Genomic DNA, 15523 nt, shown 5'->3' on the forward strand with positions numbered 1-15523 from the left:
CTTGTGTAGCCTTGACCACTAGATGGCAATGAGCTGCAGGACATCTGGTTATAGGTAGAAGGACCTTTGAAGGCAGATGGTTTTGACCCTTCTTCTGCTGAAAGATGCAGGGAATTCTTTTAACTTTCACCCATTTCATGAACTGTTTTCATGGTAATAAAACATCATGAGAAATGCTAGAAGATGTGTGTATGGAAGACAGAAATCCTTTTCAACTTTATGGTTTAGATAGAACACTGCAAAATCATTAAAATCATTAAGCATTGCCCACAAGATCATATGCTGCAACATCTTGCCTGTCAACGACTACTTCAGCTTCAACTGCAATAACACAAGAGCACGCAACAGGTTTAAACTTAATATCAACCACTCCAAACTTGACTGTAAAAAATATGACTTTAGCAATTGAGTTGTCGAAGCGTGGAACTCATTACCGGACTCCGTGGTGTCAACCCCCAACATTTCTCCCTTAGATTACCCATGTTTGACCTCACCAGGTTCCTTAGAGGTCAGTAAGGGGCGAGCATAAGTGCACTAGTGTGCCTTCTGTCCCCTGTCCAATTGTCTCTCCTATATTTTATATATCTTTTCTCCCATTCATATATCATTTCCTCTACTCTGCATTGACGTATTCTATTCTCATATCTTTCTTCTATCCTTTCCCTGATATTTACTACTACATGTTTTTATTCTCCTTAACTTTCAATTTGTATTGGACAAAATAAATAAATAAATAAAAATAAATAAATAATCAAAGTGCCTTCTGGAAATCTCACATAGTCTCTTTCCTTTTTTTCTACTAATGGGCAAAGAAATTCTAGCATTGGTCCAAATCTCAGAATTCCATTATGTTCCCCTTAAATATTGTTTGCAGGGTTCACATTGATTTAAGATTTTTTATTTTCCTAAGTGTAGTAATTATGTTGGTGACTATACAACTCTGTATATGCATATTGAATTTATAGCAGTTGTGCAATTATAGCTTTTATCTTAATTTTAATAGCGGCTAGTTCATGCCCTGATTTTGGAAGGGGGGGAGAGACATGTTGCAAATTTTTAAAAAAAGTTTTTAGGATACTGCCACAAGAATCCCCATTCTGTGACCAATGACTGTAAGCTTCAATTTTCTATTTCAATACCTTCACATTCAGAGGTAGCATAATACCAATCATCAAACAGAAAGCTCACTGCATCTTTTCCTGTGAGGGTTTAGTTTATGTTTGAGCAGGCTCTTGTCTGATCTATCAAAGTTATTCTCATGAGTCAAAGTAGGATAAATGGATATGGCAAAGGTTGACCTACTGTAGCTTTGTGCTTCCTACTGTGCCTTTTGTGGAAGATCAGAAGCAGATAACGCTCAAATAATACCTCTGTAGTTGAGTGCCCTACAGCAACAGAGATTTAGAGAAATTGCGGAATGTCTTGGAAAGGAGGAGGAGGGACATGCATCCATTAAGACTATTTAATTATTAATACTCTTTTTTGTTCATTTGTCTGGCATGCAGTACTTTTTAAAAGGATCTTATGAAAACAAATTCTATAGTTTTATTATGTCAGGAAGCCCTTCCTTCTATGCCGGCTGAATCTCCCATCAATTAATTCATCTCAAGCAAAAAGGACATTGTTCATTTATTTTATTTTATTTATTTAAAGAACCGATGCAGCTGCCCAATTCACACGGTAATCCTCAGCAGCTCAGAGCAACCAATATAAACAATATCATTATCTCCATCCATTTGTTTCAAAGCATTATGCACATTATACATTCTTTGCTCCTGCCCATGTCTCTGGCTGTTATTTTTTTTGAAGATTGATCAGTGGAGCAGGGCTGCGTAGCAGTTTGGAAGCAATTGGGAAAAGTTGTTTTGGCGCACACAAGGGAAGATGAACAAAGCATTCTTCTAAAGCTGTTTAGTGCAGTCATCTCCATCCTCAGTAAAGGGCCCCTTCCAGTACGAATGGGATCGGTGATCCGTTAGGACTTTTTAGTGGGCTCTTGAGTTCTGTGCGGGTGGGCACTTGCCCAACATGTGTGCACGCACCCTCATGCCAAATTTTGCTTCTACACATGCGCCTGAAGCAAAATCTCACGTGAGGACATTTGTGTGGGCGAAATTTTGGCATTTTTTGATCTTTTACTGTTTCTGCGCATGTCCCGTACTGGTAGGAAAAGGGAAGTAGAGCCCTTCACTGCCCAGTATTGGTTTGTTTTCTTCACCAAGGTACCTTTTGTCCCCAAATCGAAAACACCAAAGAAGCCAACAAAATAGACCCTGAATTTCTTCAAGGTGGAATTGTTCCAAGTACACTAAATTGGCATGCGAGAGCCATGTCTAAAATCCTAAATTGCCAACACGATCTACCTCCCTCTGTGGGGATTGTTAAACTCTAGACAGGGGAGAACTGTTTTGAGCCCCAAAGACTGTTTTGTTCAGTTTTCTCCATTGAATTATTGTACAATGTTCAAATTGGTTTCCTCTGAATTGTACAAATCTTTTTAAGGTATCAATTCAAAGGGCTTAACTGGTAGAGATTCTTTTTCTCTCTGTAGAGGGAAAAGGTGACTTTCAATATAAATAAGTTGCAGTTGAGAGGTGATGTGCATATTATTATTCTGCACGAGACCACAGTATTTCTGCTGGGTGGTAAAATATGCAGTTCCCTTTTGGGCGTAGGTATTGAAAAACTATATAGATCTCTACTGACTCAATATTCACTCCCTGTCTTCAGAGTTCCCAATCTTCTGGTGTTGCTGAACATTCCTTTCCTTTGAAGTAACTCTTCCTGCCAATCATTTTAAATCCCTTATCATTTATATTGGGGGGAAAAACAGGAAAAAGATGACTGGGTCAGATCAAAGGCTACTATCCTGTCTCCCACAGCAGCCTCTAAGAAGACCACAAGGAAGACATCAGAGCACTTCATCCATCCCAGATTGGACTAATATTTTTGGGGCTGGTGGACAGTTTGTCAGCATGCAGGGGATGGACACACAAAATGGCTGCCATAAGAGGTTTGTCTGGATGTAAAATGGCTTCCCTGAAGGAGATGGCCAATCCTAAACTACCTCTTTCCCCAGAAATTGACTTTGCAGACAGAATTTGGGGAGTGCTAAAGGTATTGATGGAAATATTATGTCAGTACAGTACTTTGTTTTGTCCAATACATATATGTGTGTGTTTGTTTACAGTGGTCCCTCTATCTAAGAACACCTCTACTTATGAATTTTTCTAGATAAGAACCGGGTGTTCAAGATTTTTTTGCCTCTTCTCAAGAACCATTTTCAACTTACAAACCCGAGCCTCCGAAACTGTAACTGGAAAAGGCAGGGAGAAGCCTCCGTGGGGCCTCTCTAGGAATCTCCTGGGAGGAAACAGGGTGATAAAAGGCATGGAAAAGCCTCTGTGGGGCCTCTCTAGGAATCTCCTGGGAGGAAACAGGGCTGGAAAAGGCAGGGAGAAGCCTCTGTGGGGCCTCTGTGTAAATCTCCTGGGAGGAAACAGGGCCTCTACCCTCCCTGTGGTTTCCCCAATTGCACACATTATATGCTTTTACATTGATTCCTTTGGGAAAAATGCTTCTTCTTACAAACTTTTCTACTTAAGAACCTGGTCACGGAACGAATTAAGATTGTAAGTAGAAGCACCACTATATATATATTTGAATATTATTTGGTGCATGGAGCACCAGGACTACTTGGAGATCATTTTGTTTGTCTGACCTTTATTTTGTTTATGGTCTGTTCTCATGCAATTGATCTTGAAAAGAATACTGCTGTACTAATGCATAGCCCAGACTTTAAAGAAACAGTATGGAAACATCATTGACACTTTTGAACTAGGTATTGAAAATGATTCTTGAAAACAGCTAAGGAAACCAACAATTGGATAATTTAGCAAACCAGTCTATAGTTCTCATTTAAGGCACAAATGAGCAGGCTCAAATTATCTAACTTTGGACACTTGATGCAGAAACCCAGTTCTTTGAAAAAAGGCTGGGAATCCTGGGAAAGGTGGAATGGAAAAGAAAAGAATGACGAGCAGTAATATGGATGGATTTAGTTAAATTGGGGATGGGTACACTGATGGAAGACCTGAAGCACCAGCTTAGAGACAGATTATCATGAAGAAAATCTGCCTATGTTGGTGCTAAAAGTCAATGCCAACTTTATAGTGCATAATCAACATGCATAGGCATCTTATTCCAGGGGTGTTCAGATCAGTCCAATGAAGAAAACCATGCTTTGTGAGTGGGATCAGGAAGTATGGCATTAGGGATGAGCAAATGGAATGAATCCAGGTGCCAATCATATTGCAACATTCTATTTGAGGTCTCGGTGTCTTTTCCACTTGCAAAATCTGCCAAAGAACATTAAAAAAAAAAGATGTCTAACCCAAGGTAAAGCTTTGTCTCTTCCTTTCTTATCAGATAATTACACAAATGCAGCGGCCCTACACATACTCTGAGAATGACTAATAAGACTACATACAGTTTCCTTTAGATATATATTATGCTTATATTGTTAGAGTCTTCCTGTTCTAGCAACAGTGTACCTTACTCTGATCTGAGAAGCTTCACACTTGGCATTCAAACAAATGTTTTTTGAACAGTGTTTTGTCCTACTTCCAGCTCATGAAATCACAAAGCTGCACACATTCCCGAGGAAAACAATGATCTTGCTATGAAGGGGCTGAACATCACTACTCACACAAGAGCAAAAAGAAACTTTTCCATACTATAATTACTTTGGCATGACATACCAAATCATAATTAATCTAAATCAGTGGAGGATTCTAACTTACCTCGTTGCCGGTTTGCTTCCTCGACACATGGCTGTGCCTAGTGGCTGTGCGCATGGTTTGTGCATGCACAGTGGCAAAAAAATTAAAAAATTATTTTAAAAAGCCGAAAACAAGATGGAGATCACATACACAGCGCCAAAAAATCAGTTTATGCACATGTGCAGAAAGGGGGAAAGGGAAAAAAAATAAAAAAAAAATTCAAAAAGAAATTTGAAAAAAATTCAAAAGAAATCTAGAAAAAAAATTCAAAAAATTCAAAAAAAGAAAAAGGACCGATGGACCAGCACTGACCAAACCAGTTCTGTGGCATCATTGTGATTTCACCAGTAGGTTGCTACTGGTTCAGGCAAACTGGTCCAAACCGGGAGGAACCGACCTCTGGTTTAAATATGGCTTACTGAATTAACCAAGGTAGGCTAGTTCTTGCAGTACATAAAACCATAAACCATCCTTTCCAATCCATAATGGCAAAGGTTACACAGCAGATAAGTTACTAGGCTAAAGCCAGACAAATTACATTTTGTCAACAATAGTGTCCATATGACACTAAAATGGTAGCAAAGAAACATAAAGCTCTGTCTCTTTGCTGTCATTTAGTGGTTTTCTAGATTTTGTAGATGATACATTTGTTTGTAGATGATACATTTTGTTTGATGGCTCACTTAGGACATTTCCAAGTCGAGAGGAGTTACCAATAAAAAGAGATGGCCTAAATAACCTATGTTGTCTTTTTAGTAGAACAAAAGGTGGGGAAACATAGGAGAGCTGGATCCCTCCCTTACAATTTTATATACAGTGTTCCCTCGATTTCCGCAGGGGATGCGTAGAGATGCGGAAGTAAATACACCATTTTTGGTTATGGACAGTATTACAAGCCTTCCCTTAACACTTTAAACCCCTAAATTACCATTTCCCATTCCCTTAACAACCATTTACTCACCATTATTACTGGTACTCACCATTGAATAAGGCACTTAGTGATCCTGATATTTATAAACATAATTATTTATTAACAATAATTTTTTATTTATTTATTTGCAAAAATTATTAGTTTGGCTATGACGTATGACGTCATCGGATGGGAAAAACCGTGGTATAGGAAAAAAACCCGTGAAGTATTTTTTAATTAATATTTTTTGAAAAACCGTGGTATAGGTTATTCGCGAAGTTCAAACCCGCGAAAATCGAGGGAACACTGTATAGGGAAACCTAGTGACACACTTACTCTACCTCTCTCACAGATGCACAAACCCGATTTGAAAAATATACTAGATCAGTAATGGCAAAACGTTTTTTGCTCGGGTGCCAAAAGAATGTGTGTGCATGCAATAGTGTGCACGTGTGTGCTCACACCTATAATGCAATTCCTGCACATTGCGCACAACCCTCCTCCTGCATTCCCTTCACACGTTTGGGTGAAAATATCACTAAAGCCTCTGGACTTCCAGTGGGCTCATTGGGCTATTTTTCACCATCCACAGGCTCCGGAGACTTTCCTGAAGCCTGGGAAGGATGAAAACAGCCTCCCTCACCCTCCAGAAGACCGAAAATCAGATGGCCAGCATGCACATGCACCCTGGAGCTGACGTAGGGCCACGCCTTACGTGCCCTCAGATATAACTCTGCATGCTACCTGTGGCACTGTATGTGGTATTGTTTAGTTGACGGGACCCGGAGAAGACCCACTCTGTGGGACCTAACTGGTCGCTGGGATTTGTGCGGCAGAAGGCGGTCCCTGAGATAATCTGGTCCGGTGCCATGAGCGGCTTTATAGGTCATAACCAACACTTTGAATTGTGACCGGAAACTGATCGGCAACCAATGCAGACTGCGGAATGTTGGTGTAACATGGGCATATTTAGGGAAGCCCATGATTACTCTAGCAGCTGCATTCTGCACGATCTGAAGTTTCAGAACATTTTTCAAAGGTAGCCCCATGTAGAGAGCATTATAGTAGTCGAGCCTCGAGGTGATGAGGGCATGAGTGACTGTGAGCACTCCCGGTCCAAATAGGGCCGCAACTGGTGCACCAGGCGAACCTAGGCAAACACCCCCCTCGCCACAGCTGAAAGATGGTTCTCTAATGTGAGCTGTGGATCGAGGAGGACGCCCAAGTTGCGGACCCTCTCTGAGGGGGTCAATGATTCTCCCCCCAGGGTAATGGACGGACAGATGGAATTGTCCTTGGGAGGCAAGACCCACAGCCACTCCGTCTTGTCTGGGTTCAGTTTGAGTTTGTTGACACCCATCCAGGCCCCAACAGCCTCCAGGCACCAGCACATCACTTCCACTGCTTCGTTGACTGGACATGGGGTGGAGATGTATAACTGGGTATCATCGGCATATTGATGATACCTCACCCCATGCCCTTGAATGTGTGTGTGTGTTTGTGTGTGTGATTAGAACATTGCAAAATGTGGGAAGATAACAACCCAAACATAGTCAATATCTTATACAAGGCAGTGCAGTTCTGCATGCACACATGCACATACTTTGAATGGCTGACAGTTTCTGCCACACATTTGGCATCATAGCATAGCTACTCCAGGGCTTCAATCTAAAAACCTATCCCTTCCTTTCAGAATCTTTTAAGAGACAGCCAAACTTTCTTCAAGAGAAGCAGCATTGGCATCTAATTTCATCCATGAGAGAATCCCCAAAATCTTTTAGCAGTCTCAGGTCTTAAAGCTAACAAATTCATCAAAGACAAAACTGGCTTCTTGGTTCCTGGAAGACAGGTCCTGAAAAGGTGGCAGCAACATCCTAAGAAAGTGACGTGGATGGAACATTCTGCTCGTTTGGCTTATCTAGTATTTTGATGTTGCATCTTGGTTTGACGGTACTTCACTCTGTGTCAAAACAAAATCAAATGAGGAGAATCAAATCCAGAGTTTAGTGCGAATCCCAATCCCCCACAAGGTTCTCCCATGGTGGGGCAAGATAGAAATATGTGTCTTTATAATGGTGGGATGTTTCCCATTGAACAAGGGAGGAAAATGGTCATTGATGTTGCTGAAGCTCCTGAAATTTTCTGTTCTATTTCTTCAACGTTGAATCCTCAAAGTTGACAATGTGGAAAATTGTCTCTCTCAGTTCTCAGGTTATTGTTGCCAATGTTGGTCATCTTTCTAGGAAAGGCCAGGTATGAAGCTGCCTCCCTTCAGTAGCCCAGGTCCTTAGGATCACATGTGATGATGTTCACTACTGTCAGATGAATCATTTCCAGAGCCGGTCAAACCGTTTGACCAAGGTTTGGCAAAAACTGTTAAGCCTGAAGCCAAAAAATGAGAAGAATGATCAACTCCAGAACCAAGAAACAAAAGGCAACATCACAGAAGAAAAAGGTTAGGAGATTAGCTGAGAAATCTGGTGACCTAATTATCCAGCCACGTAATCTTTTGGAATGCATGGGAGAAAAGTATTGATATGAGAGATAAATGCTCTGACAAGCCCTTCCTGAACATCCTTTCCCATTGAACTAGAATTCTAGGAATTCTAGCCCCAACACATCTGGAGGGAAAGAAAAGGGCAAAGTTGCTTTAAATGATATTTCACCCAGCTGTGGCTATGTCACATGCAGAGGGCTGCAACATAAAGGACCTCTGCTTAGATGAGGATGACAACAACAGATTTTGTCTGAATTTTAATATATAGGAAAAAAATGATCCAATTTAGAGCTTCTTTGCTCTGCAAAAATCTGGACAATGGCTAGATAGAAACAAAGTGTTTGATGAACAATACACTAATTGACTAATGAAAGGCTGTGCACCTGCTTTTGAGACACCTGTTCTTCACCTGCAAAGGAAGGTTCATCTCCTTGTTGCTCCATGTGTTGCTGTGGTTTGTGGATATTCTCGTACCAGTCTGCCTCTCCAGAAGAGGTGCTATCACTGTCTTCAGCTGTTGGAGAAAACCATGAGTCTTTGAATGGAATCACAGAGCTACAATTTTTGCCCTTCTGAAGCACCCATGCAGTGTCCTATGAGTGCTGTCCACTGGCTGCTAAAGAACTCAGTGATTTTGAGCTGGATAATAGGAGATTGCAAAACAAAACAAAACCAACAAACTCTAAAGTGTGCAATAGGGTTCATATTCCTGGAGGCATCTGTAATATGGTAAATGATTTAGCTTTACTAGATAAATGGTCAAAGCAATGGAAACTGCAGTTTAATGTTTCCAAATGTAAAATAATGCACTTGGGGAAAAGGAATCCTCAATCTGAGTATTGTATTGGCAGTTCTGTGTTAGCAAAAACTTCAGAAGAAAAGGATTTAGGGGTAGTGATTTCTGACAGTCTCAAAATGAGTGAACAGTGCAGTCAGGAGGTAGGGAAAGCAAGTAGGATGCTTGGCTGCATAGCTAGAGGTATAACAAGCAGGAAGAGGGAGATTATGATCCCGCTATATAGAGTGCTGGTGAGACCACATTTGGAATGCTGTGTTCAGTTCTGGAGACCTCACCTACAAAAAGATATTGACAAAATTGAACGGGTCCAAAGACGGGCTACAAGAATGGTGAAAGATCTTAAGCATAAAACGTATCAGGAAAGACTTAATGAACTCAATCTGTATAGTCTGGAGGACAGAAGGAAAAGGGGGGACATAATCGAAACATTTAAATATATTAAAGGGTTTAATAAGGTCCAGGAGGGAAGTGTTTTTAATAGGAAAGTGAACACAAGAACAAGAGGACACAATCTGAAATTAGTTGGGGGAAAGATCAAAAGCAACATGAGAAAATATTATTTTACTGAAAGAGCAGTAGATCCTTGGAACAAACTTCCAGCAGACGTGGTAGATAAATCCACAGTAACTGAATTTAAACATGCCTGGGATAAACATATATCCATCCTAAGATAAAATACAGAAAATAGTATAAGGGCAGACTAGATGGACCAGGAGGTCTTTTTCTGCCGTCAGACTTCTATGTTTCTATGTTTCTATAACAACCTGTGATCTGACCAGCATTCTTCACTAGAGCCCATTAATTGGTAGCAAGAAAAATAATGACCGTTATGTGGGAGGAGCTATAAAACTATTCCTCAGATACATCTGAGAGAGTAGAATAAGAGCAGCAAAGAGATGCTGTCCCTTGATTTCAGGAGGGAGGGGAAAAAAATCAGGATCCATAATGCAAGAAAGAAAAATAAAGAAGTGCCCATAAACTCCAGTTCAGAGAAAATGATACAATGTACATTATCATTGTACGAGCTTGCCTAAAATTAAGACTCATCTGGGAATACAGGAGTGTGATGTCACTCCTAAATCAGCATAGACCATTTGTGTGTGTGGCGGGGGTGATTATTAATTTCTTTGTCTTCCTTTACACCCTTGTCCCAAACTGGTTTTCTCCTGATATATTGGACTTCATTTTCCATCATTTCAATTCTACATGGCAGCTGAAGTCCCAAAACACTGAGAGGACTTGAACTTCAAGAAGGCCGTTGCACATTCATCTTCCTAGACCTTGCTCACATTTTTTATAGTCCTAGAAATAGGGAAGTGAATGTAGAGGTGATTGACTATAATATGAAGGCAGGATGGAAAACAGCAGCTATTCTAGTCATGGTCATTCTCTTGATAATTTCTATTGAGAGGTATACTTCCTCAGATATTGATGCAATAAATAATCACCGTGATTAATATCTGAGAGTTGCATCTAACATCTAATACTTATTTCATCAAATGAGGATTTTATTTGATAGGGGAAATTAGCTGAATGGAGCCTGACTATGCTCAATAGTAAGAGAATAATGACTGATTATTGTTCTGAAGACATAAAAATGGAGTGAGGCAGGGAGGTCCAAATAATACGCATAGATTTCTACTAGTTGTCTAGGAAAAAGTATTAGGTTGATCCTGGTTCTGACTGGTTCTTAGAACCAATAGTGCTGGTGGTGGGATGCTCCACCCACCTACCCTGGATGCTCCGCCCACCTACCCTGGAAGCGTCGTACTAGCGAATCAGTGCTAAAATATTTTACAACCCACCACTACCCTGCTTAGCTTGTTATTTGTCTTTACATGTCTTCTCTAGCACCTTTTTGGCTCAGGTTATTCCTTCATAGTTAAAATTGAAAAACCATCTCCTCCCCTCCCCTACAATAAACCTGAAACCCAAAATAATGAAGTCAGGGCTTTAGCAATATTTGGACATTTAAAAAAAAATTCTCCCTAAAACATTTAAGTATTGCATGTGAGTAGTGATGGGCGAACCCAATGGTGTTTGGGTTTGGCAAGTTCGGATGAACTTTATGCAAAATTCAGCTGAACCCGAACCGAACCCGAACTCAAACCCGAATGGGGAATCCCTCCCAAGAAGAGATTCCAGGGGCGGAGCTTTGACATGTTTATTTTTACGTGAAAAGACCACCCTTTGCTTGCAGCGCCATTGCGGCGTCCTTTTTCGTAAAAATAACAATGTTTATTTTTACATGAAGACCTCCCTTTGAAGGAGCTGGGGAATCCCTCCCACGAAGATATTCTGGGGGTGGAGCTTTGACGTCACCGGCAGGTTGCTAAGGATGCCAAGGTGATCACTTCCTGGATTCCAGGAAGTGATCACCTTGGCATCCTTAGCAACCTGCCGGTGATGTCAAAGCTCCGAACGCCGAACATGGCCCCGAACTTTGCCCAAAGTTTGAAAAAAAATTGGGTTCAGGTTTGGCATACCAAACACCGCAAAATTTGGTACAGACCCGAATTGTGCGGGTTCAGTTCGCCCATCACTACATGTGAGATCTGATTTTATTTTAAAACAATGTGCTAGACAGAAGGTAGGAGATGGGAAAATCTGTATCAGTGTTCCTAAACTTGTGTCTTTCAGATACATATTTGGATTGTGTAGACTGCAGTTTCAGGCAATAGGTTAAAAGCTGGGAAATCAGTGAGCTCCAGTGTCCTAATGTATCTGAACGGCAAAGACTGGGAAACACAGAAAACAGTATATGGTAGTTATAACAGCATAGATACCAATTAGAAAGTAATTTATGAGGACTTTCCCTCCCCACTTCTGCCCATTTGAAATGACAAATACAAGGGATGAAAATCAGTGCTTCATCTCAAGGTGCTATGGTTTGGAAAAACATTTTCCTACCAAAACTTCCTACATCAGAGAAAGGAAAAAGAATAAAAAAATAATAATTGAGGAATTTGGAATTAGTTAAACTGGCCTGGTGCTGAAAAATAACCAATGGATTCTCTCCTCATCCATCCCAGAGGGAATATAATGTGGAAAGATATCTGGATATAGTAACAGTCAAGAAAAACTGGATATGGTACAAAAAGATAAAAATCAGCTCTCACCTTGTCGATAATCCTTGGGACATTTGGTCTCCTGGCGCATTGTCAGTTTGGGGAAATTGTGGGGTGGTGAAACCTGGTCATCAGTTGTTTGATAGTGAAAGGAAGCTGAAAACAAAGCAATAGTCCATTAAACTCTTAGAAATAGACCTTGAATTGGGTTGTCACAACCTTGCTTATTTCCTTAAAAGTTTTAGAGCTGGCAGATAATATCCCTTTCAGGAAATGAGCTATTGACCAAGCCTTATGATTGTATAGTTAAAACCAGTGATGGGCTAACAATTTTTTTACTACCACACTGTGGGCATGGCTTATGCATTTTTTTTCAACATCTCTCAGTGCAAATTGGGTGCTCTTGGGTGGAGTTCCAAATTTTGCTACTGTGTACCTGCCCATACCCGTAGGAGCCCATCACTGGTTAAAACCCTATTTAACATCACGCTACTGTAGTTCTCTAAATATATCAGATTTCTGATCATACTTGTCAACCTGCAGCATTTGCAGGGAATCACTGGTCCATCAGAATTGTCCTTGAGATGGAATGGATATTGTTTGCTAAGGGAGATGTTGTGATGGACTACAATAAAGTAACAATTTCCCAGAAATTAAGGAGGATATTCCAAAAAGAAGAACAAGATAAAGGACAACACAGCCAGAAGTGGGATTGGAGAGAAAGAAAAATATTTAATACAGTCTCTTTTTAGAATCTTCTAGGACAGTGATGGCAAACCTATGGCACGGGTGCTACAGGTGGCACACAGAGCCATATCTGCTGGCACGTGAGCCATGGCCCTAGCTCAGCTCCAGCACACATGTGCGCATCGGCCAGCTGATTTTTGGCTCAGATGGAGGCTCTGGGAGAGCATTTTCATCTTCCGTAGGGCCTCTGGAGCCTGGGGAGCATGAAAAACAGCCTATTGGGCCCACCAGAAGTTGTGAAATGGGCTGTTTCTGGTCTACAGAGGGCCTCTGGGGGGGGGCATGGAAGGTAATTTTCACCCTCCTCAGGCATTGAATTATGGGTGTGGGCACTTGCCTAGGCACTATAGTGTGTGCACATGCACTTTCAGCACCCAAGGGAAAAAAGGTTTGCCATCACTGTTCTAGGACCTAGAGTACATCCATTAGTGTCAGAGTAGGATAGATTTAGTCTGGCAAGCTTTTGTCTATTTGGTGTGAATAAATAAATAAAGAACTGAATTTGACCAGACCTAGGTCCAAATTCTAGGTCACTTTGGACAATGAAGGTTAAGCCTAAGTATTGAAGAAAAAGGGTCTCAATCTTTGGAACAACACAATATTCAGGTTCATATAAGTGGAGAGAAAGATAGCCATGGAGGATTGCTCACTATAGAAATTAGAGAGAGGCACAGGGGGCTTCTTGCTGAAATCATAGTCTTCATAATCAGAGTCAGAGTCTTCATGGGCTGCTGAAGGGGTCACATCTGTTTATGGAAGAGAGAAGAGAAACAATTGTCTGAGGAAACCAGCAGAGTTTAGAAAAAGTGGTACCTGATATACTCTGCTATGGTATAGGATTGGCTCTTTAAAAGACTGGAGTCACAATTTCAAAACAAATCTTCATGATACAGGTAGTCTTCGACTTATGACCACAATTGAACCTAAAAAACACCCTTCCAATACCCCTGGAGGCTCTCTGGAAGCCAAAAACTCCCTTGCAGAGCCTCTGTGTGAGCCAAAAATCAGCTGGCTGGCACACACATGCATGTTGGATCTGAGCTAGGGCAACGGCTCGCGTGCCAGCAGACATGGCTCTGTGTGCCACCTGTGAAGAAGCTTTTTAAAATAAATTCTTGATCTGAAGAGCAGTGATGGGCGAACCGAACCCACACAATTCGGGTCTGTGCCGAATTTTGCGGTGTTTGGTATGCCGAACACAAACCCGAAATTTTTTGAAACTTCGGGCAAAGTTCGGGGTCGCGTTCGGCATTGGGAGTTTTGATGTCGCTGACAGGTTGCTAAGGACGCCAAGGTGATCACTTCCTGGATTCCATGGAATCCAGGAAATGATCACCGTGGCGTCCTTAGCAACCTGCCGGTATACGTGACGTCAAAGCTCCGCCCCCGGAATCTCTTGGTGGGATTTCCCATTCAGGTTCGGGTTCGGTTCAGGTTCGACTGAATTTTGCGTAAAGTAAACGTGCCGAACCCGAACACCGTTGGGTTCACCCATCACTACTGAAGAGGCCCAGTGCTATTGCATCTTCTTTTAAATAGCAGAGAATACTTCCAGGAAGCCACATCAATTTTAAAGTTCTATAAATGTATAATCTGAAATGTAACAGTGTCCTGTTTTAGTATTAAGATAAGGCAGCTGAGTTAAACCCTGACTTAGTCATGTTTGGAGTAGATCTATTTAAATAATTGTGAGGAATTAATGTGACTATATTTAAGAAAAATTTCTGGCATTAATATACGGCCATAATGTACATTTCTCCAATTCTTTGTTATTTCTATGGCTCAGACATACATGCACAGAAATACACAGCAAACAGTGTATATCATCTGTACTGTTTGTTGTTTGCTCTTTGCTGGGAGGCAAACTGATGGGAGGCAGGGGTCTTTTTTCCTTGTTTTCCTCCCCCAAAACTAAGGTGCATCTTATACTCTGGTGCGTCTGTTACTCCAAATAAATGGTAGTTGGATTATCAAGGAATTTCTTTTTAGTGTTAAGTACTTTTTCAATTTTTATGATGGCTGGGATTTTATCTATGTTTATTGTTATTGATTGCTTTATCAGATGCTGTTTAAATTCACATCAAGGCTTGTCATTTAACACTTTTTGTTTGCTACTGTATTATGAACTGTCGTAGGCTGTCAAGACAATGCAAATATACATTTGACATTAGTTAAATATCCAGAGGTATTAGATCTCCTATTTTTTCTTCTTCTTAGCATTTATCCTGAAGATGCTGGGTGCCCTTTATCAAATCAACCAAGTGGTGGTTCATTGATTGTGACAGGAATTGACCAAGCAGCTTGTCATCTGAGTGTGATATTATCTTGCTAATATGTTGAAACAAAAGGAGACTTGTGGCATATTAACATTTAATCCAACTGAATCCAGTGAAACTCAGTGGATAGCAAAGCACACATTTTCATGAACATTTCTTGTTCATATTTTTTTTGTCCATCAGTAATTTCAGCAGGTTATTTTGGCCATTACTTATGCCTGTACTAGTGCTGTAATCACAAGAATTTCCTCAAATACATTCTAAATTTTGTGTATGCATATGCACAGCTATGCATGTGTGCCTCTGAGATAGTGTTGGTTCCTGGGGAACACCTGGACAAATCCTTGCATTTTTCTTGGCAAGATTTCAGAACAGGTTTGCTTTTGCCGGCTTCCTAGGGCTGAAAGAATGGTTTCCCAGTTGGCTTTGTGCATAAGGCAGCATT

General features: G+C 40.8%; 1 protein-coding gene across 1 annotated transcript in view; it reads right to left on the minus strand.

Annotated features, from left to right (window-relative positions):
• Nucleotides 1-4218: 4218 nt before the first annotated feature.
• Nucleotides 4219-15523, minus strand: part of CD6 (CD6 molecule) — a 69692-nt gene continuing 58387 nt past the window's right edge. The window contains exons 6-9 of the mRNA XM_070745146.1: nucleotides 13453-13548; nucleotides 12107-12211; nucleotides 8598-8702; nucleotides 4219-4358 (exon numbers count right to left, since the gene is read on the minus strand). Of these exons, the coding sequence (XP_070601247.1) occupies nucleotides 4219-4358; nucleotides 8598-8702; nucleotides 12107-12211; nucleotides 13453-13548 (446 nt within the window). The remainder of the gene's footprint in view (nucleotides 4359-8597; nucleotides 8703-12106; nucleotides 12212-13452; nucleotides 13549-15523) is intronic.

This window comes from Erythrolamprus reginae, chromosome 1 (assembly GCF_031021105.1).
Source record: "Erythrolamprus reginae isolate rEryReg1 chromosome 1, rEryReg1.hap1, whole genome shotgun sequence".
NCBI classification, from domain to species: domain Eukaryota; kingdom Metazoa; phylum Chordata; class Lepidosauria; order Squamata; family Dipsadidae; genus Erythrolamprus; species Erythrolamprus reginae.